Below are 22814 nucleotides of genomic sequence, written 5' to 3'. Positions count from 1 at the left end.
CTGTTTTTTGCCCCCTACTGTAATAAGGGAATGAAAACATCCCTGTCCTTGTCTCAATTAATGAGCCTTTCTGTGGATTTTCTCCTCCCTGTCCCACAGTGGGAGTGAAGGGTGAGTGAGCAGAGGCCTGGCTGGTACCAGCTGGGCCTAAACTGTGACACCTCCCATGGTTTTTTCCCAGGTTGCATGGCTTGATCATACATGTATTGTAATCAAAATATCAGACTATTGATTGCACAGCCTGAACATATATAATGATTGAAGTATCAGCTTCTATGAGTTATTCCTTCCATAGTTTAATTAAATCTATGTTCAAATACAGACCTTGAGTGTTGTTTCATAAAATCACAGACTCTCAGAATGTCTCATGTTTGGAAAAGACCTCTAAGATCATCACGTCCCACCATCAACATCCTTTCCTCTCCCAAATAAAATAAAATCTGTCAATCTATATCAATATCTGTCACCATGCCCACTAGATCATGTCCTGAAGTGACTCATCTGTGTGCTTTTTACCTCCAGGGATGGTAATGCCATCACCTCTTTGGGAAGCCTGTTGTAGAGCCAAACAAAATATTTTAAGTGAAAGCCTATATGCTGCACTTTTTCCACTGCAAGTGTGAAAGTGTGCCAAACTTTCTACATGGCTAAAGTAGTTTCATAATTATGTACTACTGTATGTTTAGAAACCATGCATGATAATATGCACCTAGAGAAAAAAATCAGTATGTTGAGGTTTGTCAGCTTTGTTTAATTGGTTATAAGCTGTATGCACATAGATAAACATGATTCTACACAGTTTGGAACAAAAAAGGCCTGATGTATATCTGTTTGACTACATGTGCACACCTGAGGACAGAGTAGGATGAGCACAGAAAAGCACAGAAATGAACACATACCAAATTCAAAAAAGTACCTCAACAATAGAAGTTTCTGAGTCTTACATAATATAGAGTGGGTAAATTATGTTTGTTGTTGTGATTTTAGTGAATTTAAGTAATTCATGGATTTATTAATTACCTTCTTAATCTTTAAAGAAAATTGAAAAGGAAGATGATCTGGTTTTGGTATTGAATGACATATTCATCAGAACGGCATAAGGTAGGATAAATTATTTTATTGCTGCAGCTGATTGACATTGGAGATTTATGTGTGGTTTTAGAAAAGAACTGAGGAAAAAAAGGAGCAAAGTCTTTTTCCTCTATTTCATGACACAAAAAATAGTTTAGTCCTTGATTTTCTTCTGTTTTTAAAGCCTTTTAACTATTGTAACAGTCTTTGAAACCTATTGGTTTCAGTTGAATAATCAAAGAAATTATTACATGGTTAGGATCACAAGTTGAGAAATAACTGCCTTTTCAGTCTTGGAATAATCAATAATAAAAAATAAAAGAATTAATTTCATTCTTCAGGTTTCAGAAGTGGAAACTGAGCCAGAGACTTCCAGGACTTGTTGCTACAGCAACTGAAGTCTTACAGGGTGTTAATCTTAGCAGATTCAGATATATAAAAGTTTTTTGCTGGAGTGTTTATAGGATTGCCTGACTGATGGCATAAAATGAAGAAAGGGTTAACCACCACAAAGTTTTACACTGAACTGGACAAGAAAACCTCTGTTTTAATTTCTGAAGTTACTGCAACTAGATGCAGTTGGCACTGCATATTCATAAGACCAAATATGAAACAGAAAAATAAACTGTGTTATTGATGTCTGGAAATACTGTCTTGTTACCCTTTCCCATACAGTAAACAGATATTTCATCATTTTCTAAGCTCTCCTTGGGTACTTCAGTCTCCTTTCTAGTCAAGTGCTCCTTTAGCTCTGCTATTATAGCTTCTGTGGCTTTTACTAGCAATATTTTGTGCTTTCCATATCCTCACTCATTTGATACAAACAACAGAGAAGAGACACACGTTAAATTCCCATGACTGGGCCAATAGCCAGTAGGAACTTACAATAGCATCCAATTAATTAAAGAACAACAAAACCCCAAATAAACACTAAAGCAGAATTTACCAGAATAAGAAATTCCTATATTACAGTGAGATATTGTCTCAACCAATCCTGTGCTGTTTGCTTAAATACTAGAAAAGAAGCTTTAACACTCTCCTGAGGAATGCAGATTCTGCTAGTTCATGGTGAATAGAGGGGCAGTTAGAAATAGTCTACTTAATGAGATTCTTCTAACAATCTGAACTAAAAAAACACTGCTATTTGCCATATGCAGCCACTGCTATGTCAAATTAAAGCTCAAATGGAGCAACTGAAGTGCCAGCAGTGTTTCAGACAGCAGTGGGGACCTAGAATCTTAGAATGGTTTGAGTTGGAAGGGACCTTAAAGATGAACATGCCTGTTTCTTGCTGTTTTCTTGGGAGTAAGGGAAACCAGGTATCTGTAGCTGTATAGCTTGCACAAAGAGAGAAAGAAGATCCCGTCCAAAATGTAGTAAAGATAAGGGAGTCTTTCCATTACCTTCATGAGCTGTAGATAATGGCACAAGTAAATTGCTTACATTTACCTGATAGGGGCATGGAGTAAAACCATGCATAGCATGGTAATATATATTAAAAAAAACCCAAAATCTATTGAGAGAAAAATCTCTGTGCTAATTTAGCATGAGTATCTAAAACATTAGATAAATGGAGATTGCATTTGAGGATTAATCTACTTTGTTCATTAAATTTTAAATTATTTTTAGTTACACATGGACATTTTTAACTGCACATAGGTAGGAGACATCTGTGAGTTATTTTCTCTGTTATAATAATGTGTAGTTGAAGAAAGAAAGGAAAAGCAATAAATTACTTTTTTTTTTTTTCTTATATGTTTGGGTAATTTATATAACTTAAGTTCTCAAAAAAGTATGTGATTATAAATGCTGTTACCTGCATGATCAAGACTAAAATACGGATGTACAAAACCAGACATCAAGGCTGGAGAAAAATAACAAGAAAAATTCCTTCCTGGCCTCACCCTTTTGCAGATTTCACCAGTGATATTATGATGGCTATGAAAACACTGAGTCAGAAAATACGAAGTAATTTGGACACAGAGGATGGAATGATCAGGTCAGAATTACTTTTCTTTATGAGAAGAATTAAATTGATCCTCACAAGAAGTCTGGGACTTGTCACGACTAGGACATAATTTTCTACACCTTCTATCCCACATAGATACTTACTTCTTTAAGAAAGAATGAGCACAAGCCTTCAAATTTTGAGGTTCTAGATCTTTGCAGGCATTGTGGTCAGTGTAAATACTCATATAAAATACAAGGCTGAAGAAAAATCCAACCTTTGTTGGATTGGACATTACTCATGCTCCCCATTATGCTCTGACTTCAGGCAAAAGAAAAGAATATTGAACAAATTCCTGAAAAAAAACCAAGAAAACAAACAGGACTTGAAACAAAAAGTAAATAAAGTTTTAATGTCCCTTAATAGACTTCTACAATAGTTGACTCCTGAATGTGTATATGTTTGTCACTTACCATAACACAAAAACATATACTTCTTCCTACCCATCAGTTTTCATGGTAGTACTACAACTACTACTGCTACTAATAACAGTGCTATTAATATAGCTATGTTTTACACATATACTCCTCCAAATCCTTAAGACAAAAAACTGCATTTTATTGAATTTTATTTGGCCTCAAATTATGACATTTCAGCATTTGTGGTATATTTAGGGGTAAAGACACTAAACCAAACTGAAAGCTTTGTCAGCTTACAGATGGTTCTTAAGGCTCTGACCTGTTACATTACTTTAATTATCCCTTAAATTATAGATGCTTGCTGCTATTGATACATACTGCTTATTTTAGGGAGGGCATAGGTAACAAATTGTAAAATAGTATCATTGCAAGAATATGTTATTTTTAGACTAGTGTTTTTGTAAGAGACTTGTTATTTTGGCTGCTGATCCTTTCTGAAAATCATAATATTTATGAAATCCACTAATAAAAAAGTGGATTGAGCCTGCTAATAGATGAAAGCCTATTGTGACCTTTGATATATTGGCTAGCAATGAGTCATGCTTGGTGGTGACAGTTTTATAGACATTTATGAAACAGCAATCCAAGTGTTAATTAACTTTTAATTGTTAAATAAAATGTTGTTGTCAGGCCTTCTATTTGGAATGCTCAGTACTATTTTGTCTCTCTTACTCTTTTGTAGTGTTTTTAAAATTATACACAATCATATTAAATAAAGGGAGCTCTTACATCTGCTAAGTTACTATACTTCTCTTTATTCTTACTATTGGATGACTGTCTTTCAGTTGTCTTCTATAATGCCCATTTATTTCCTTAAGAGAAAATATATGATGGTGTGTCTGTGAAAATAAAAAGATTCAGTGATAACACAGAATTTATTGGTTTTATATTTTTTTGTTGAGCAGGAAGGAAAGTCCTGCTACATGACAGACTGCAAAACAACTTCGTTTATACTACGCTGTGCTGCCTACTAGTGCTGTCTAAAGACATTGGGATACCAGTCTGAAGGAGGCCCTGAGATCCCTGGTGTGGCTGTGGTACGTAATACTTTGTATCTACTTCAGATTCAATATTCAGGTCATACCAGCATGTTCAAAGCAATTTTACAGAGCAAATAGTGTTTGCTACCTGTAGCACAATGCAGCATGGATGGGCTTATGTTTGACAAACTGGATTTGCTGTGCACATACAGCTCTGTAGGAACAGGTGCTGTACTAAGGCCCCTTAATAAAATCCAGCAGTAGTGCCTTAGAAATCTGGACAGCGGTGGTATCACCTAAGCCCTAAATATGTCACGAGGACTTGGTAGTACCAAAGAGAATCACAGTAGATTGTGAAATGTAACGGGAAAAAAAGTGTAAAAATAGTAAGAGTAATACAAATGTATTGTAATACAGAGTTTGCATTACCACATTGAACAGTATCACATATGATTCAGATTCATGTTCTTTCACAGACTTTTTTGTTGAAAGCATTTATACTGTTTCTTGTCAATAAATGAAGGGACAAAGCACACTCCTAACTCTTCTTCCAACACTGCTGACTCACAGATGAGAGCCACTTTGGGATATGCTCTGAATATCTAAGATTACCGAAGATGACACTAAGGCTTCCTCTAGAAAAAAACAACCAAGAAAAAAAGCCCAAACAACCCCAAAACAACTCAAAGAAAACAACAACCAAGCAAAAAACAAGTGAAAGTTTGTAGTTCACCTGTTTTGGTCTCTCTCCTGTTATCTTTTCATCAGGGTGACTACCTCACACTGGCAGTTGATGGCTCCTTTCTATAAATCTTTCACTGTATGTGAGGACTGCCCAAAATTTTAAAATTTTATTCTTACTGAATAGTAGCAGCCAACACTAGAGACCATGCTAAGGCAACCCCTGTTGATCACAGCTATATTATAGGTAGCTTTTGTGTTGAGACTTTGCACAAACCTTCAGGTTAGGTTTCTAGCCAGTAAGAACTGGATTAAAGATGCATTCAGTTACACTTATCTGCATCTGGATTTGAAGACAATTTAAATTCTTAGAACTGTATCAGACTACAGTCATCTATTAGCCAGGTCATTATCATGGCAATAGCATGGATAAAAACAAATTAGAAAAGCTGCCCAAGTTGGCAGGAGTGAAGGAAATAGTTTCAATGCCTTTCTGATAAAGTGCTTTTACTGGGCACTTTGTTGGAAATGAATGTTTCTTCTCCTATGTTACCCATCTTCCAAAAAGATAACATCTACTTTCTTGTTGCACTAAGTGGAGGGTGCTCTGCTCTTGTGTGTTCCTCCCAGGTCTCGGTCTATGAAATCCCCAGAAAGACTGCTGGGAGGGAAGGTGGCATCAGAGCTCCCTGTGACTGCTGTAGAAGAGGAGGCACAGGGCAAACAGGAGTAGGCAGGGATGGTCCTATTGCCAGCAAACAGATGATACTGGTAAATATGCCTGGGTGAAGGCTAGTGCATGGAGTGGCCCTGGCTCTTCTAAACAAGGCTTGTGCCATTTAGTGAAATAAAAAGTGTGAGAAATACTGTCCATGAAATGCTTTGCACAGATAGGATGTGTCCTTTGAAGCCTCAAACTAATTATATACACAGCAACATAACCAAAGGGATAATTCAGATGGACATGTTCAAGGAGAACATAGGGACATATTACCTGCACTGATGATTAAGATGGAGAAATGAGCAAAAGGTGGTAGTAAGGACAAATCAGGATTAGAAATAGCATGTTCCTAGTGTGTAGAATACTCTGCATTTTGGAAGGATAGGAAAGTGAAAACCAGGGAGATTGTGATGGTAGAAGAGTATGCTTGAATGTGGCAGAATGAAGGAAATTAAGAATAGTGTGGCCTTTCTCTTGGGGGTCTCATGTCCTCTAGTTACCAGGACTGAGAGGAGTATGGATGGAGATTTTTGCAACAGAGACACACACACACACAAAACAAAGCAAAAAAATACTTCTGAAAGTATTCAAAAAATAAACAGAGAGCACTATATTTCCTTTGCTGAGAGTAAAAGGGACCTATAAGAGTATCAAGGTCAGGGATAATGTGACAACTGACAAGTTTCTAAATAATATTATAGAGTTCAAAGGAACTGAAACACATAGCTACAATTTAGTTAGCCATATAAAGAAAAAGAATGTGAAAGAAAATAATGGGTCTGCTGCTCAATAGAACTGCAACTCACACTTAATGTTGTCCAGACTCAGGCCCAAGATTAGAGGAAAGCACTCTCTCCTCTCATTATGGGTAACACAGTTGCTGGAGGCAAAATCCGAGAAAGAGTAAGTTAGATAAGGGGGGAAAAAAAGAGCAAATTAGTAATCTGCATGCACAGCAATCTGTTGTAATCTTGGTTATATAATCCATAATTTCTTTGACAATTCCATACCAATATTATTGATAATACAATTATTTAAATATTAAGGATATTATTTTACCTTCTGTATATGCTTCTAGCTTTTTTTTGTTGTTCTGAATGATGATTAGGATGTGTAGATCCAGAATTTCCATTTTTAAATGAGTCAGAGGTTGCATATTTACCTGCACCTTTTTTTGTGTGAAATTAACAGTAAAATACATTGTTTCTCATTTCTTTGGTAACTAGGCTATAATAGAACAGTAACAGTGCTTCTGTAAGCAGCACTCTATAGTATATAATCCTACAGAAGTGTATAATCTGTGCAAAGGGAATTTTCAGACAAATAAAATATAAAATGGTATTCGTGCAGATGTATTATTTAATAGGAAAAGAAATCCATTAAAGTAATGCAAAGAAAAAGCAAATCATGTTCTCTCAATAACTGGACCAGATAGGATGCCAGTTATTGATTTAGTCTGGGATACCAGAATACTAAATCTTCTGCTGTATCCAGGCATAGTATATCTTTTGGAACTCTCTTGGTGATTTATTTTTTATGTCCAAAAAAATAAGAATACTATTTCAGGGCATAGACCTATCTTCATATTGCCATGTTTTATTTAGATACTGAGAGAAATTACTGGCTTTTGCTGAAAAAAGTATTGCAAAAGTATTGTCTTTTACATTTAATATTTTTTTCCATTTTTGTCCTCCAGGTATTGAAGCATTGCTATTTTGTGCCTCTCCAGGGCGACTTGATGACTTGCCCAAACATAAGCCTTCTTATTTCTCCTACTATTTCAGAGATTTTTTCCTATGTGTACTTACTGTCTTGTAAAACATTTCCAAATAGAAAGGTCAAGCTTCTCATTACACAATGGTGGGATAGGCAAAAAGGACAATGACAGAATATTTGCTTGCTGAAGTCAGTCAGGGGAGAACAAGTGTGACCTTGGTCCCACAAACAACATTTATCTATAATATAAATCAATAAAATAGTTATTATCCCTATGATGAATGTTGTAAAAATAATAGTTTTTTTTTGGTGAGGTCAGAACCACTCCCTAATAAATAGTGAGCAATTGGGTAAGTACTTGTAGCAGTCTGAATGACCCTACTGTTAGGTTACATTTTCTCTGTCTCTTCTGCTAGCAAGAGTGTTCAGAATGAAGTGTGTCTCCTTGACTTATGACTTGTTGGCACCAAAGAAAACATTCACAGTGGTGTTTTAGCAGGCTATAGGCAAGGCATTAGCACTGCAATTCCTCCATTTGCTTTAACAAAATCAAGGGGTTTTGCAAGAATGATAACACTTCCTGCAAAGTACAAGATGCTAATCCTGTTAGCACTACAGGTAATAGATTCTTCAGGTATGCCAAATGAGTATTCCCCACTGATAGTGGAAAAGAACAGAATTATGCACATGGATAATAAGAATTCACAGCGTCCGAGTTATATTCTTGAGTATTCTTAGAGTGTCTACAACTATAATCATATATCCCATAAAAATACAACATTTAAAAAAGCTTCTGTCTTATGCTGCTTGCTCTGCTTCTCATCTGAAAGCTTCTAGGAAGCTGGATTTCTCTATCTGCAGGGGGCTAGCTATATCTAGGATTATATTTTAAATTGCTGGTGGATTATCCAGAAGTTGTTCATTAATGCACTAACATCTAAATTAACTTGGTTCATTTGTACCTTGAATGCTCAGAAATGACTTCTCAATGAACATGGAATACTGAACACCAAAAGGTATTTTCTAGATCATGAAATAGAGTCAGAAAGCACATGCAGCACAACAGAGAAATACAGGGGTCATATAATTTTCAGCATATGTCTAAAACAGATTAGATGATCAGGAGCCATGTGGTCAGAAGGCAGGACTGTTCAGGGAAGACAGATGACAACCTGGCACTAAGAAGACAAAGCCTTAGCTGAGAACAATGAAAAAGAAGGGTTAGCTTGCAAGATGAGACTACACATGTTGTTCAATTTGTAAGTATACCTCATTCTTTGAGTAAAGTGAAGGTAATGCAACACCTGATCTACTGCTGTCTCAGCAACGTATTTCCCTTATATTTTCCACAGCCTCTATGCATCATATATGTAGTAAAAGTTCAGACAACTAAACCAGTGAAAAATATCACTATCCATTTTTCTTTCTATTCTTTCTTGGCATATTTCTACCATTGTTTAGGTAGTAAAATTAATTTTTTTCTGTTGTCTACAAGAGCTATGTATTCTTACCTATACTAAGTAATCAAAAAACACAGGTCACCATGGAAATATAACAGTGATTTCTAATAGCTATTTTTATTTGATTTTCAGTTTTTGAGTTCTTAGATCACATTTGGTTCATATTTCAATGCTGCTGTGAGGGATAGAAGTGCTAAAAGCAGAAGAAACAACCTAGAAATTCTTATATAATCAAATGACTCCAGAAAGGGTTTTAAAGGAGGATAACAATAACAGGGAGCTTGCAATAAAATTGTGAGATCTGGCAATAATTAAATTTCATTTTTTTGAAAAAAAAAAAAAAAAAAAAAAAAAAGAGATGTAATAATTCTTGGCAAACCACTCTAATAGAATGTTATATATTTACTTTTATATTAGAAAAAAATAAATAAACTGTAGAAAGAATTCTATTCCTGTTATTTTTGTGAATATGAAACTGAAAATGATCTGACAAACTGCCTGTCCACTCCACAAATCAGTAAGCATGAAAACCTCTCTTCTGAACCCTCACTGCCTGACTTCAGAACTGAAGTAACTTCTTTCATATGCTTAGATCAATTCTCATATTGTTCACTTTACTAGGCTACAACTGCTGGGGAATTTAACTGAGACAGTCAAACACACATACTGAAATTACAAAATCTTAATTTTTTTTAATTTATCCCATATACATTTACTTGCAGTATGCATTATATTCATAATACTCCTGTTTATTGTAAAATACAATATTTATTCTTAAGTATTTTCTGTCTAAAGGAGCCAATTCTGTTGACTAAAAAAGTGTGTTTAAAAACTTAAATCAACAGACAGTGAATATCACTTTGTTACTCTAAACTCAACCACAGTAGGAAAGAAAAGTTCAAAGTTACAGCTTTGCGTGGCTGCCAAGATACACCATCCCTATCTCACTGGATTGAGTCAGTTGAGTCCCACTGTGATGATGGAGTTCAGGCTGCAAGAAGAGTTCATGTTGGGCTGATTCTGCAGTACCACCCTGGAATGCAATGTGCAGTATCTGTTTAGTATTCCCTTAGGTCAGGAATTAATAGCAAACACTGCTTTTGGGAACAGGGTTAACAACTGAAATACTGCAGCACAAAGTGGCCTCCCAGTAACTCCTAGCTACTGCTACAGTGCATACAGATAATAAAAATAGAATCTTCCTTGTTCATCTAAAGCAGTTTTCTAATTGTTAAGTGATTGTAAATAACTGTAACTGAAATCTGGTGGTCAGCTGAGACAGAGATATTTAGCTTAGACATTCAAGTAAAAAAAAGCAGAACAACTCAGTAAGACAATGAGGCAAAAGGGCTTAGGATTTATGCCCCATAACTGCAGCTGTGCACTCTGCTGTGACTTAACCTGACTACACCTTGACCATACACCATGTAACAGAGGTAAGCTATACTTAATTTTGAAGCTTGCCTGAGATTCTTCAATGAAAACTTCCTTTCAAAATTATTTTATTATTCCTGAATGATGCAAGCTTTATTAATTTAAATTTTATTTAATACAAACTTATTTAATTAGTAAGACTTATTGCTTTAATCTGTTCACAGTCAGAAAATTATTTTCTAGTGCATTGCTTTCCAGTGTGCAATACTAAAACATGCAAACTGTTGCAAAACTGATTTTTTAATATTCAAAATGGGTAGATTGTGAAGGCGCTTGTGTATGTTTTTGAGTCTCATGTTGCATGCATGTGTACAAATGCAGTAGACCAGTAAGAGTGAGTATGTGTAGGTGTATGTTCTCAGGTTCCATCCCTAGGGTCAGGGATAGTCTCATCCATGTCCTTTGCATAATCCAGAAAGTTTGGGTGGTCGTGGATCGTGTTGCCCCTTTCCAGCAACCACTCCTTGGGTTAAGAAGGGTATCGTGTTTTACTCCTTGAGCCTGGGTGGCCACATACTCTTCACACCCTCTTTCAGTGTGATGGAACTCAGCTCTTCATTTTCCATGCAGCCCTTCCATGACCAGCTGACTCTCCCAGTTAACTATGACACAGGCTGCAGACCACAAGCAAGGTCAAAAGCTCAGCTGCTTCCTGGGGTTTGATTTCACTAAGAAATAAATTAACAATGAAACAATCAAATCCCAAAGCTCAGCTAAACCCAGCTCTCATCTTACTGCAACACAACCCAAATCTTCTTCAGCCAGGACAGACAGATTGGAATCTGTTTCCTCCTCTTAATTATCTCCAGCTGGTGGTCCCTCCCTCCAGACTTAATTTTGCTGGCAGGTGCTATGGGGTGAGGCAAACTTCATCCCTGCATCCAGGACACTGTTAACTACCTCCTTCCTCAGTGCTTTGTTCTGCAGACTTACCATTAATAGTTCATATTAATGGTTTGTGCTTTTCTACTCCCTGAAGGGTGCAGTGCCACTATTGGTGACCTTATTTAAAAGACCCTTGGAAAGCACTGCCTTCCTGCTTGCAAAGGTCAGTGGCAGAGTGACTCCAGAAGCAAGGCTAGAGAGTCCTTGGGAAGTATGGTGTAGCAGCCCTGGGGGGGTATAATTGTTTCACCTCACCCAGCCTGTGCACAAAGCATAGCATGCAGAGCAGAAGTATGCAGTAAACCAAAGGAAACTTGCTATGAAGCCATATCCTAGTAATTTTGAATTATTTTAGGAAGCTATTGAATTCTAGCTCTTGTCTTTTGGGGGGCACATAGGACCTCTGATACTTTCTCTGCTCATGAATTGAAAATTACACTTGCTTTCCAAAGGGTGAGAAGTGAGTCACTGTGCCAGTAAATCAAGGCTCCCATGCTGACCTTTTCCAATTCTGATTGTTTTTTTTTTTTTTTTTTAACTCTGCAAAATCAGTTGGATACATTAGAATTATAGGAATGAGGTCCAAAGTAGTATTTTCTATTAAATGCAGCTGGGGTAAAAAAAACATTGGTAGAAGTGTTCCATCTAAATGGTCTGCCTGTTCTCTCAGTAGGGAAGATGGTCTAATACCAGACAGTACTGCAGACCTTGTCATTTTTATATCCCCAAACTATTCTTGCTACTATTATCACCATGCTAGAACTTACAGCTGTCACAAACATCAAAAGAATGTCCCCTTCAGCCCTGAATGCATAGATAATCAGGTTTATAGATAGTCACTTTGAAAAAAAAAACCAACAAAAACCAACCAACCAAACAAAAACCAAAACCAAATCCACATCACAAAACCACCAGAAGCCTAGACTAGAAGCTAATATGGTTTTAATTGTCTAAACAAGATCTAACTTTTTCCAAGGTTACAATATGTTCCTGAGAAACATATAAATTATTAAAATATTGAGGACACTCCAAAACCTGCTAGAAATAATTTCATTGGTTTGGATTCTTTTGCTCATGGTAGCTGAAAAGAATTTTCCAGGAAGTACCTGTTTGATGATGTTGTTTCCAACTGAACTGTTGGAGGTGAACAAGAACAGTTATCATGAAAATCCTAGGAGATATGTAGATTTATTAGAAGAAAATGTTAACATTTAAAATCTGAGTAAAATCAGAGTAAAATATTATTTTGTTGGAAAGAAAATGAGGATGCTCTGTTAGGCACTTATATTTCTCAGCTTCTAACGATGTAGTATTTGAGGCTGCCAACATGTATGCCAACATGTTTTATTTCACACTGAGATGAGAGGAAATAGACAAATAGGAAAAATAAATAAATTATGAGATCAGGAGTAACTGCAATGTGTTTGTAACATGGACATGTTTCAAAGAAATATGTGGAGTTTCCCAACTACAAAAAACCCAAACAAACAAAATTATGCTTCCTGCCACTGAGACAACTTAGGAAGCACTTTTATTTGTGTAACTTTCACATCATAAGTCACAAAAGCCATGGTAACTAGACTTCAGTTGTATAACTATTTCTAATGGACCACTTACAAGTGGAAAGGCTACAAAAATATTGCATATTTACTCAACAGTTGTGTATTGGAATATTTTTGCATCGATCCCATCCAAACTCAATTTCATTTAATCTGAAAAAAGTTAAATCTAAAGGGAAATATTTAGACTTGGAAGAATTTTGCCTAGCACTCTCATACATTTCACGGCAGCAAATGTAGGTGCTCTGAAAAATCAAAACAAAACATTTAGGAGAAAAAATTTCTCCAAGATAAGGCAAGGTTCCTAACAAAAAAACAGCTAACTGGTTTTCTAAAATATTTTAAGAATGATCATGAATGGTATTTAGGTTAATACCTAGAAGTTTTAGGCAGAGTGCCAACCTATGAAATGGAAAAAAACCCAAAGGTGAAGATGATTGAGCTGTATACAAAAATATGGTGTCCATTAAATATCTGGCTATAGAAAAGTGTTGCTTGTTCACTTATTGTGATAACACATCATGGCCTACACTATTTACAATAATATGAAAGAATTTCTGTTTTGAGCCATAAAGTTATAGTGATTGTGGCCTCTTATCAAGCTGTTAACTTAGCCCCTGTAATAATTGAATCTTTTCAGTTAAATTTTCAATTACCTCGTACTTGGAAAGGTTTTAAAATCCTTTTTAGTAATTATAGTTGTTTAGCAGTTACTCCAAGTGTATTGGTTTTTAAGTAGTTAGATTCTTGTTGCCCATATTTAATAGGGAATGAAGAGTCAAGAGAACAATGTTAAAGCTAGCAGGAAACAGATGAAAAGTAAAAAAGACTTGTTATTAAAAGCCATGTAGTAATACACAATAATAAATAATTGAAAGTATAAGATCAGGAATAGCAGATGATACTGTATACAAGAAGTGATGAACAACAGGAGGAATTACTACAAAGGATGTTCTAAAAATAACATTGGTATTTATCAGGTAATAGTTGAATTTCCTTACATCTCCACATAACTGAAGAGAGAATACTCAGATGTGGTCTCTCAAAAGTTACATTTGTTACTCTGCAGATAATAAATTGCAGTTCTCATAACAATACTTATATATAAAACTTTGTAAAAATAGATAATTTGGGCTTGAGTAGCATAATCATTTTCCTCTTCTGTGACGTGACTCTAGAGCTCAATGTGCTTTAAGAAACAACTTTCTCAGGCAAAGCCTTTACCAAGGATGCTGGAATATTTCTGTCAGGGCCAGAGGTGGAAGGACTATACATTTTAATGTATAATGCACTTTCTGTATACACCTTCTTTGCTTCTCTGCATGTAAGAATTTTATTTCTTGTTCCAGTGGTACATTCAGGGCTACCTTTCTGAACTGTGTGCAAAACTAATGGTGGAGGCAAAAACATATGCCTGTGTAAAAACATTTTTGATATTCCTACAGCAAGACACTGATACTGGTGAAGTGCAAATCAATTGGTGCCTATTTCCAGGCTGAAAAATATCCTGACATCACATTTCAACTTCATCATGTGTTTGGGATAAATTTTTTGATTCACGGCTATTTCGCTTCCCATGTAAGCTAAAGGAAACATGTGAAGGTTTGCTTTGGCAACGTTTTTTTGAACTATTTCAAAACCAAGGACTCTGCATATTCTGATCTTGAATGCAGTACTTTATGTAGCAGCACCACCCAAATATTTCATGCACTGTAACAGATCTTCCAGCTCTCAAATTCAATTCTGGAAATGATAAAACTGTGTAACATTCCTGTTACAAGCCCTACTCTAAAATCAAGATACTGATTCTCACGTCCCAAATATTAGTACCCAATTTGGAGGGGAAAAAGAAAAACCAAACCAAAAAGACATGCTATATCTTACTAAAGAAAAGTATGTTGGATCCTCTGCACCTCACAGCCTAACACACAGAAACAGTCGCATGCAAATATCTAGAATCACAATAGAGACCGTGAGACAACTCCAACCAACAAGGTTTAAATCCCACGCCCGGTAAGCGCTGACGCACCCTGCCCTGCCGACGTGCCCCTCTCTTCTGACACCACAGAAGGTCCCGCGGCCCCACGCCCGCCCCATCCCGCCCCGGCCGGGGTAACGCCACCTCCCTACAACGGCGGTTACAAACCAACGGCCGCCCGCGCGCCCAGCGGCTCCGGGAGGGCGCATGCGCGGACGCGCCCCTCCGGCGGGCAAATTCAAACCCGCGGCTCGCCCCTTCCCTCTGCCGGGGTAGCAGTTGCGCTGACGTCATTGCACCGCGTCCTCCTCCTCCTCCTCCTTCTCTTCTTCTGCGGTTTCCGGCGCTTGCCCGTACGGTAAGTGCAGCCGAGGGGGGGAAAGTTTTCATTTGTATGTTTCACGGCAGTGTTTCTCTCCCTTTTCCCTCAGGGGCGGGCGAGCAGGCAGGGGGCTTTCCGCGCCCGCCGCGCCCGGCGCCGACCCGCTTCTCAGCGCCCCTTTGGAAGGGGGAGAGAGGCTCTCCCCGCGACGCCGGCCATGGCTTCGGAGCGCACGGAGGTGGTAGCACCGCAGGTGGCAGAGCTGCAGGAAGAGCTGAGCCGCTGCCAGGTACCAAAGAGTGGGGCCGTTCCCTCCGGGCGTTGCGGTGAGGGGCTGCTTGAAGCGGAGCACCACATCCCGGTTCCAGCGGACCCGGAGGGCAAGCAGGCGATGCGAGGTCCTGTGCGTCCGGCCCCGGGGGGTCAGAATGTTCGGGTGTCCCCCGCGGCGGGTCCCTGGGCGGTGGGATTCGGGTTCGGCGCCCCGGGGGGCTGCAAGCCCCACCTGTTGGTCAGGTGCCTGGGTCAGGCAGTGGCGGGGGGCAGTGCCCGGGTCAGGCGTGGCGGCCCCGCAGCCGCCGTGTAAACGGGAGCCCCGTGGCAGGGTGCACCTCCGCGGAGGGAATCAAGTTGCAGCCACTCGGCCTGAGAGCTTTTTCTTCCTGTTTTTATTTTTATTTCTTTTTCCCCAGGAAGCCACCGTTTATTTGCGTTACGCATAATGGCAAAAGTACTGAGGGTGCTGCCTGGGGCAAATCCGGGAAAGGGCTCTAGAGAAATGTGGGTCTTCGGGGAACATGTAGAGGTTAATCTGTCCCCCTCCCTATCTTGCAGCAGGATTAAGTGTACCCAAGCCGTTCCTGGGAGGGAGGGCTTTAGCTGCAATTACGGTTGTACTTCCAAAAGTTCCTTCAGACTATCTGCAGGTGACCTCCCTTCCATCCCTTCATTTCTCAGTCGATCGTTCATTGCTTATGTTGTGGTTGCTTTCTCACTTGATTCCTGGTAACCAAAACAGTGTTTTCTTGTGACACATGGTCTGGTTGAATCCATGAAGCTCCAGGCTGATGCATAGGTACGGATGTTGTATCTGTGAAGGAAAAATAGCATGTGAATTAGTAGCGGTTTTTTGCTTCAAGCAGCAACTGGCATTGGATTTCTTCTGTGGGTAGAATATAGACTTGCAAAAACTTGTTGAACCAACGGGGAGAGGGAACTGACAATAAAAATCATGTTTAGGAATACTGAACAGTGAACAATTTGGGAATATCTTACATGTCTTACCTGGGAAGTTCAGAAAACTCTTTATAATCATAATTCAGTTAGCTTTCTCTTCCTGGCATGCACTATTGGGCAAAATTTGGTGGAAGTGAAAAGAAGGCCCTGTGCTCTGCTTGTTTGCAAGTTGAACATAGATTGTATATTACTAAAACCTAGTAGCATGAAATATTTTTTAAGAGCATTATGAAGAATAGGAACTTTGCCATAAATAGTAAAAATCTGAATTTCTAATCACTGTAATAATGTAACTTGATGTATACAAATTGTAGCTAAGTATCTGATTTCCCCTTTACATTAATTCAATTAGATGTGCATTTCTACATGCTCCTTGGTAAACCCATTCCAATAATTTTAAAATCAACAACCAGAAAATATTTTAAAATTTATTTCTTTTGACTCTCGTGTATTATCTTGCCAGTCTTATTTCTTTGTTTTGTATCAGATGGGTTTTCTTGGGGAAAAGCAAGTGAAAAAGAACATGAAAGTAGTTCCAGTGTTTAAAAACAGACCCAGTCAGTGTTCTGCAATAGTCTCTCCAGCTCGAATTCGATGTGTGCCATCCCTCTAATAACAGGAAACGCATGTCTTCAGGATTTATTTTCAGTTTTTAATAAAATATAAAGGAAAGTGAAGAAGTAATCTGTAAGCAGAGATTCTTCTCTGAAAGCACTGTGGTGTAGACATCTATGTCATTACCATTTCATTAATCCATCGATAAATATTGAGAGGCATGTTTAAGCATGTGGATGTTAGGTAAAGAAGAGGGAAAACAGACTTTAATGAGATTATAACCTAGTCAGTTTTGCGGCTTTTCCAAAACAGGATTTATATAAGCTAATTAACATTTTTTTAAAATTTTGTGAAGTTACTTTTAATTTGGATGCTAACTAACATAGTCTTCATTAAGATTCTTCAGCTGTTGTAAAAGTCAAGTGATAAAATTATTCAGGGATAGTTAATCCATTTTAAGTCCATATTTCATATGAAAATTGTGTGCATAGAGCCACTGGAATACAAACATATATCGGTAATGCTATTGTTGTGCTTTTCTAATTTCTTGAATTAGAGTTGAAATACAAAGTTTTACTTGCCCTTTAGTGACATTGTATTTCATCTGCTGTGATTTCCTTAATTTTGTTAGAGTGGAAGATCTTTGGTTCTTGTCTCAAGTGATCACCTAACATTTTGAGGTCTGGTGAATCAGAAATATCAAACTTTTTAATTTAAAAGAAACTTCTTGAGAGCATCTATTCCACAATAAAGCAGGTGGCCCAGGGCTGTGTCCGCACAGGTTTTGAGTATTTCTGTGGTTGCAGACTGCAGCCCCTCAGGGCAACCTGTGCTAATGTTTCATCTTCTACTAAGATTTTCCTTGTCTTCTGTTTCCTTTCCCTTATATTAGTAGGGTTATCTCTTTTGGAGACTGCCTTAGCAGGCATTTTGGATAAAAATGTAATGTAAATGTCTCAAGACCCTTTCAGCATTTTTTTTTTTTTTAATTTTTTATTTTTTTTTTTTTAGCTTTTAATCTGGAAGCTGGATAAAATTGCTTAAGTTGTATTTTCTTCCAAGTGTTCCATTCACAGAAACAAAATGGACTTCCAATGGAAGTCTGGTTTAATAGTTTAACTGTGTACCAGAACTATGGTATTTGTTTAGGTCTTACCCTTTTGGGTGTTGTTATTCCAAAGGAAAAAAAACCGAACCCCTCAAAATTAATCAAACTCATGAGACTGAGAACTTTAATTCTCAGTAGGGAACACTAAATAAGTTACAGAAGTAGAGTTGTATACATCAGACAGCTACCTAGTACTTCAACAAAATATGGCAATATTCTTTTCTACTTCTCCACAACTATATTTGCTGTCATGTAAAATGCACTTGCAAAACAAAGTCTCTCCCCGGGGAAATGGAGTCCATCAGCTAAATGTATGGAAGCCATCTCTGGCTAATGAAGCTCCTGAAGCTCCTGGATGCTTTCCAGACCAACTTTGCTCCAACTACAGATATGCCAGTTTCTCTTTTCTGCACCATGATTCTGGACAAGCTTTTCTAGCCTGGGATGGTGACCTTTATGTTCAAATCAGGGTTCTTCATGTTTCTTTTCTCTTTTGGGTAACAATTCCCACCAAGTAAACGTGGGATATTGTAAAGATATTTTGAAGAGATTTTTTTTTCTCCATTCTTTTCTAAAGCTAAGATCTTGGCTATGACAGACTAGGTTTTCAGTATTTGTTTTTTTCTTGAATACCCTTGCAAATGTTGTGGGAACTTGAATCATAGCAAGTGAGAGGATTTACTCTTGGAGGAGAGCCTTCTTAAACCACTATTTATTTGCAGTAACTCTGTGAACATTTTGTTGTCTTTTAATTCTGTGTTGGAATTCCCAGAGAAAAGAAAGCCAACTTCAGAGCAGCGTCTAACACACACAAATTGTCTGCTGAGGAGACTTGTATAATTTTTTTTACCTTCTCAGCTTTATACTGGGTTTGCTTCTGCATTGTGCTGTTTTGGTAAAATTACTGTTTCTCTTCAGTAAACACTGTATAATCATTTTGATAATCACTTCATAAACAACTTGAAATTTCAGCAATTTGCCCCTCTTGTCCTAATTTTGGTTGAGAATCACTTGAGTAATTTTCCTGAAAGCAACTGTAAAAGAACTATGGATTTTTGTAATTATTGTAATTATTTTTTTTTTTCCTTTAGGAACTAGTTCTGTTTCTGTGACTGGCTTGACATTATTGGGGGACAATGGAAAGACAAAGGTCAAACTGATTTGCAGTGCAGTTGTTCTCTGTTACTTCCTCTAGCTGCTGCATTCTGGTTTAGGTTTTATGTTGTTGCCCACCACTTGAATATTGCAAGACTCTTCCATGCAAAAATCTTCAACACCCATGTACTTCTCTGGAATTTTTTTAGCTCTGCCTGGGGGTAAAAGTTTTGTGTGTTTTACCTCGGCTTATTTTTTCCCATGTATTCTATGAAGCAGATGAAGGTGCTGGTTTTTTTTTTTTTTTTTTTTTGTTTGTTTGTTTGTTTGTTTGGGTTTTTTTGTTTCTTTTGTTTGTTTGTTTTTTTGTTGTTGTTTTTTGTTTCTTGGTTTTTTGTTTTTGGGGGGTTTTTTGGTTTCTTTTTTGTTTTTTTGGGGTTTTTTTTTGTTTTTTTTGTTTTTTTTGTTTTTTTTGTTTTTTCTTTGGTTGTTTTTGGTTGTTGGCTTTTTTGTTGGCTTTTTTGTTGGCTTTTTTGTTGGTTTTTTGTTGGTTTTTTGTTGGCTTTTTTGTTGGCTTTTTTGTTGGCTTTTTTGTTGGCTTTTTTGTTGGCTTTTTTGTTGGCTTTTTTGTTGGCTTTTTTGTTGGCTTTTTTGTTGGCTTTTTTGTTGGCTTTTTTGTTGGCTTTTTTGGGGGCTTTTTTGGGGGCTTTTTTGGGGGCTTTTTTGGGGGCTTTTTTGGGGGCTTTTTTGGGGGCTTTTTTGGGGGCTTTTTTGGGGGCTTTTTTGGGGGCTTTTTTGGGGGCTTGGGGGGGTTTTTTGGGGGGTTTTTTGTTTTTTGTTTTTTTTCAAGCATAATTGCTTCTGATAAAGGATATTGGGGTGTTATGTCTGTTTTTAGTTTTTGTAAGGGGAATGATTTGCTGTATCTCTGGAAACTTATTCTGTGTGTGATGCTTCTATGCTAGGAGTCTTTTTCTTTAGCATTCATGTTTTCTTCACCTGTTGACTGTGTTTTAAGATCTGATTTGGTTGGTTTCTTACAGTCCTTTTTGTGGACAGTATTTCATCAGGGGTAAAATTACGTGCATTGTTGAAGCAGAAGATTCATACTCGGTGATCTTAGTCTTTTAACTATGGAGCTAGAGGCACTTTCATACCCCCTATTTTGTAAATAAAAAGATAGGGAAAGCTGTTTGAAGTACCTTGTAGTGGGAAACTTTTTCATGTCCTTACTTTGAACAAGACTGTGGTTTGAGAGTGGGTTTTCCTCATCTGTTTAAGTGTCTTATGTTTTTGGAAATACTGAGTTGGAAGAACCAGGCACCTGTTTTACTTTTACTAGTTGTTGGCAATATTTATGCAAGACCTTTGGTTTGATTAGCTTCATTTCCTGTTTTCCAGCCTATAACCTCTTTCTTCATTTACTGAAACTGCTGTTTCATGTTGAAACAAGTGTCTTAACAATTTAGCCAATAGGAGTATAAAAAAACCCCAACAGTCTTCATTTTATCCATTACAGCTTCCATTTCAAATGTAACATAACATGTCTTGCTGCTAAAATAATGTGGTTCTTTCCTAACTGAGGACTTTCTAACTTCATGGTTTTGCAACAAGTGAGAGTACTCTGTCTTTTTTTTACAATTATATATACTGCTTTTAGAGAGCTCTTGTTAGTCTTATCTTCTCTATCTCAAGTGCTTTTTCCTGTCAGTGATGGTTGATATACCTACTCCTCTGCTCTGTTTGGAATTCACAGGTGTATGTGAGAGCACACCATAGCACTGTTTTCCTTGGCATAGTTTATATGCACTCAGAAGGCAGTGTCTCAGCCACTAGTGGTCTGCAGACCATAACGTTTAGTCAAGAAAGAATACTGCTGCTTATGGCTTTCAAATTACAAATGCATTTTTTAGGTTAAAAATTAGAAATTTTTCCGTTACTGAAAAAGTTATGATCCGATCAGTAAGCTGTTCATAACTGCTGCTGTATCAGTTCTGCTGGTAACAATTTCCACAGTTTCTGTCAAAATGTGATAAATACAAGTGGTAAAGAGATCTTCCTTGTTGCTTCTTTTCATTGTCAGTGGTTGGAGAGAGGCCTTAAGAAAACTGTGTGTGTGTCTGAGCATTTCTGGGTAGACAGGAAAGAGGAAGGTAGGCTGTTACTTTGTAGAAAGTGGAGTGACAGGTGCTTCAGCTGCTACTTGGCTGCGTTTCATGCTTTGTTTCCTGCTTACTGTGAAAACCTGTGTGTAGACCTGTTCTGTTCTGATCATCAATTTTATCCTGTGTTTGCAGAAAAAACCCCAGTACTTTGTGGGTGGCTGGACTCCTTTGTCTTGGGTCAGGGAGGGATGCAAAAACTCTTGTTTGGTATCACTAGCATCCATAACGGATAAGATTGCTAGAACAGACCAGTATGATATCCAGGACACATGCTAAAAATCTAATATAGCCATAATGACAGTGATTTACAAGTAGTTTTAAACTTTTCCACTTTATTTACAAATAAGTAAATAGGAAAAACATTAACAAAACAATATATTGGGTTGTTTCACGATACATGAATAGCTATTGAATGCATTTTAATTGTACATATTAGAAATATTTTTAAATCAATAGCTGAGGATTGAAACTAATATTAAATTTATAAGGCCATATTTCTTCTCTAGCCATGTGTTTTTATGTTGACTTGGTTCTTTTTCTTCTGACTTCGTGACCAAAATATAAGTGGTTGTGAACTACCAGTATGAAGACTGACATTTCTTCTGGATCAACTGTTACAGCCATACTGTTTTTTCAAAATGGGGTGAAGTGTTTAATGCTCCCATTCATTAAATACTAATTTATTTTATTAGTGATTAAGCCAAGACCATATTTATTTGGTGCCATGGGATGCCAGCTGTTTGGTGCCTTGGGTTGTTTTTTTGTTATTTTATATTCTTATTTTTTTCCATAAGGAGTCCAAATCACATGAGTCTGATTAGTACAGGTGTTGTTAATAAAGGCCTTACTCTTCATGTATTACAGATGGAAACAGTGTTTCTGAATAGGTGTTTATTTTCTTCTGCTTTTCTTATTTTTGACAAATCTTTGCTAACAAATTTTTGCATCCCTGGTCTTTCCTTCTGGAAAATACGTGCTTGGCATATTTGAGTAGAACTGAGTGTGAACTGAGCAAGATTTAAAAACAAATACTTTTTTTGCATGCAATAAAGTAATTAGTAACAGTAAGTCTGCAAGCAAATACTTCAGGTTGCCTCCAATATGTAGATGTGAACCTAAAACATGGTATAGAGATCATGGAGTCATGGAGAACAGTTTGGGTTGGAAGGGACCTTTAATGGTCAACTAGTCCAACTCCCCTGCCATATGCCGGGATGTCTTTCAGTAGATTGTGTTGCTCAAAGCTCAGTCCAATCTGACTTTGAAACCTTCGGTGATGGGGCATTCACATACATGTTCCAGTGCCCTTTGTAATAAAAAAATCTCTTCCTTATCTCCAATCTAAGTCTGCCCACTTTCAGTTTAAAAATGCTGCCCTTTCCCTTGTCACCACAGTCCTTGTTAAGAACTCTCTGTATTTC

General features: G+C 37.4%; 1 protein-coding gene across 2 annotated transcripts in view; it reads left to right on the top strand.

The window, feature by feature from the left end:
* The first annotated feature begins 15086 nt into the window (after positions 1–15086).
* The window catches only part of CNTLN (centlein), a 187485-nt gene continuing 179757 nt past the window's right edge, over positions 15087–22814 (top strand). Inside the window, exons 1-2 of one of the 2 annotated variants that reach the window (XM_071730388.1) lie at positions 15087–15270; positions 15344–15523. In XM_071730388.1, the coding sequence (XP_071586489.1) occupies positions 15452–15523 (72 nt within the window). In that variant the 5' untranslated portion in view covers positions 15087–15270; positions 15344–15451. The remainder of the gene's footprint in view (positions 15271–15343; positions 15524–22814) is intronic. The other variant, XM_071730387.1, reaches the window with a different exon arrangement.

Source organism: Heliangelus exortis, chromosome Z, assembly GCF_036169615.1.
Source record: "Heliangelus exortis chromosome Z, bHelExo1.hap1, whole genome shotgun sequence".
Taxonomy (NCBI): Eukaryota; Metazoa; Chordata; class Aves; order Apodiformes; family Trochilidae; genus Heliangelus; species Heliangelus exortis.
Note: the sequence above shows the minus strand (reverse complement) of the source record. Positions and strands in the feature narration are given on the sequence as shown.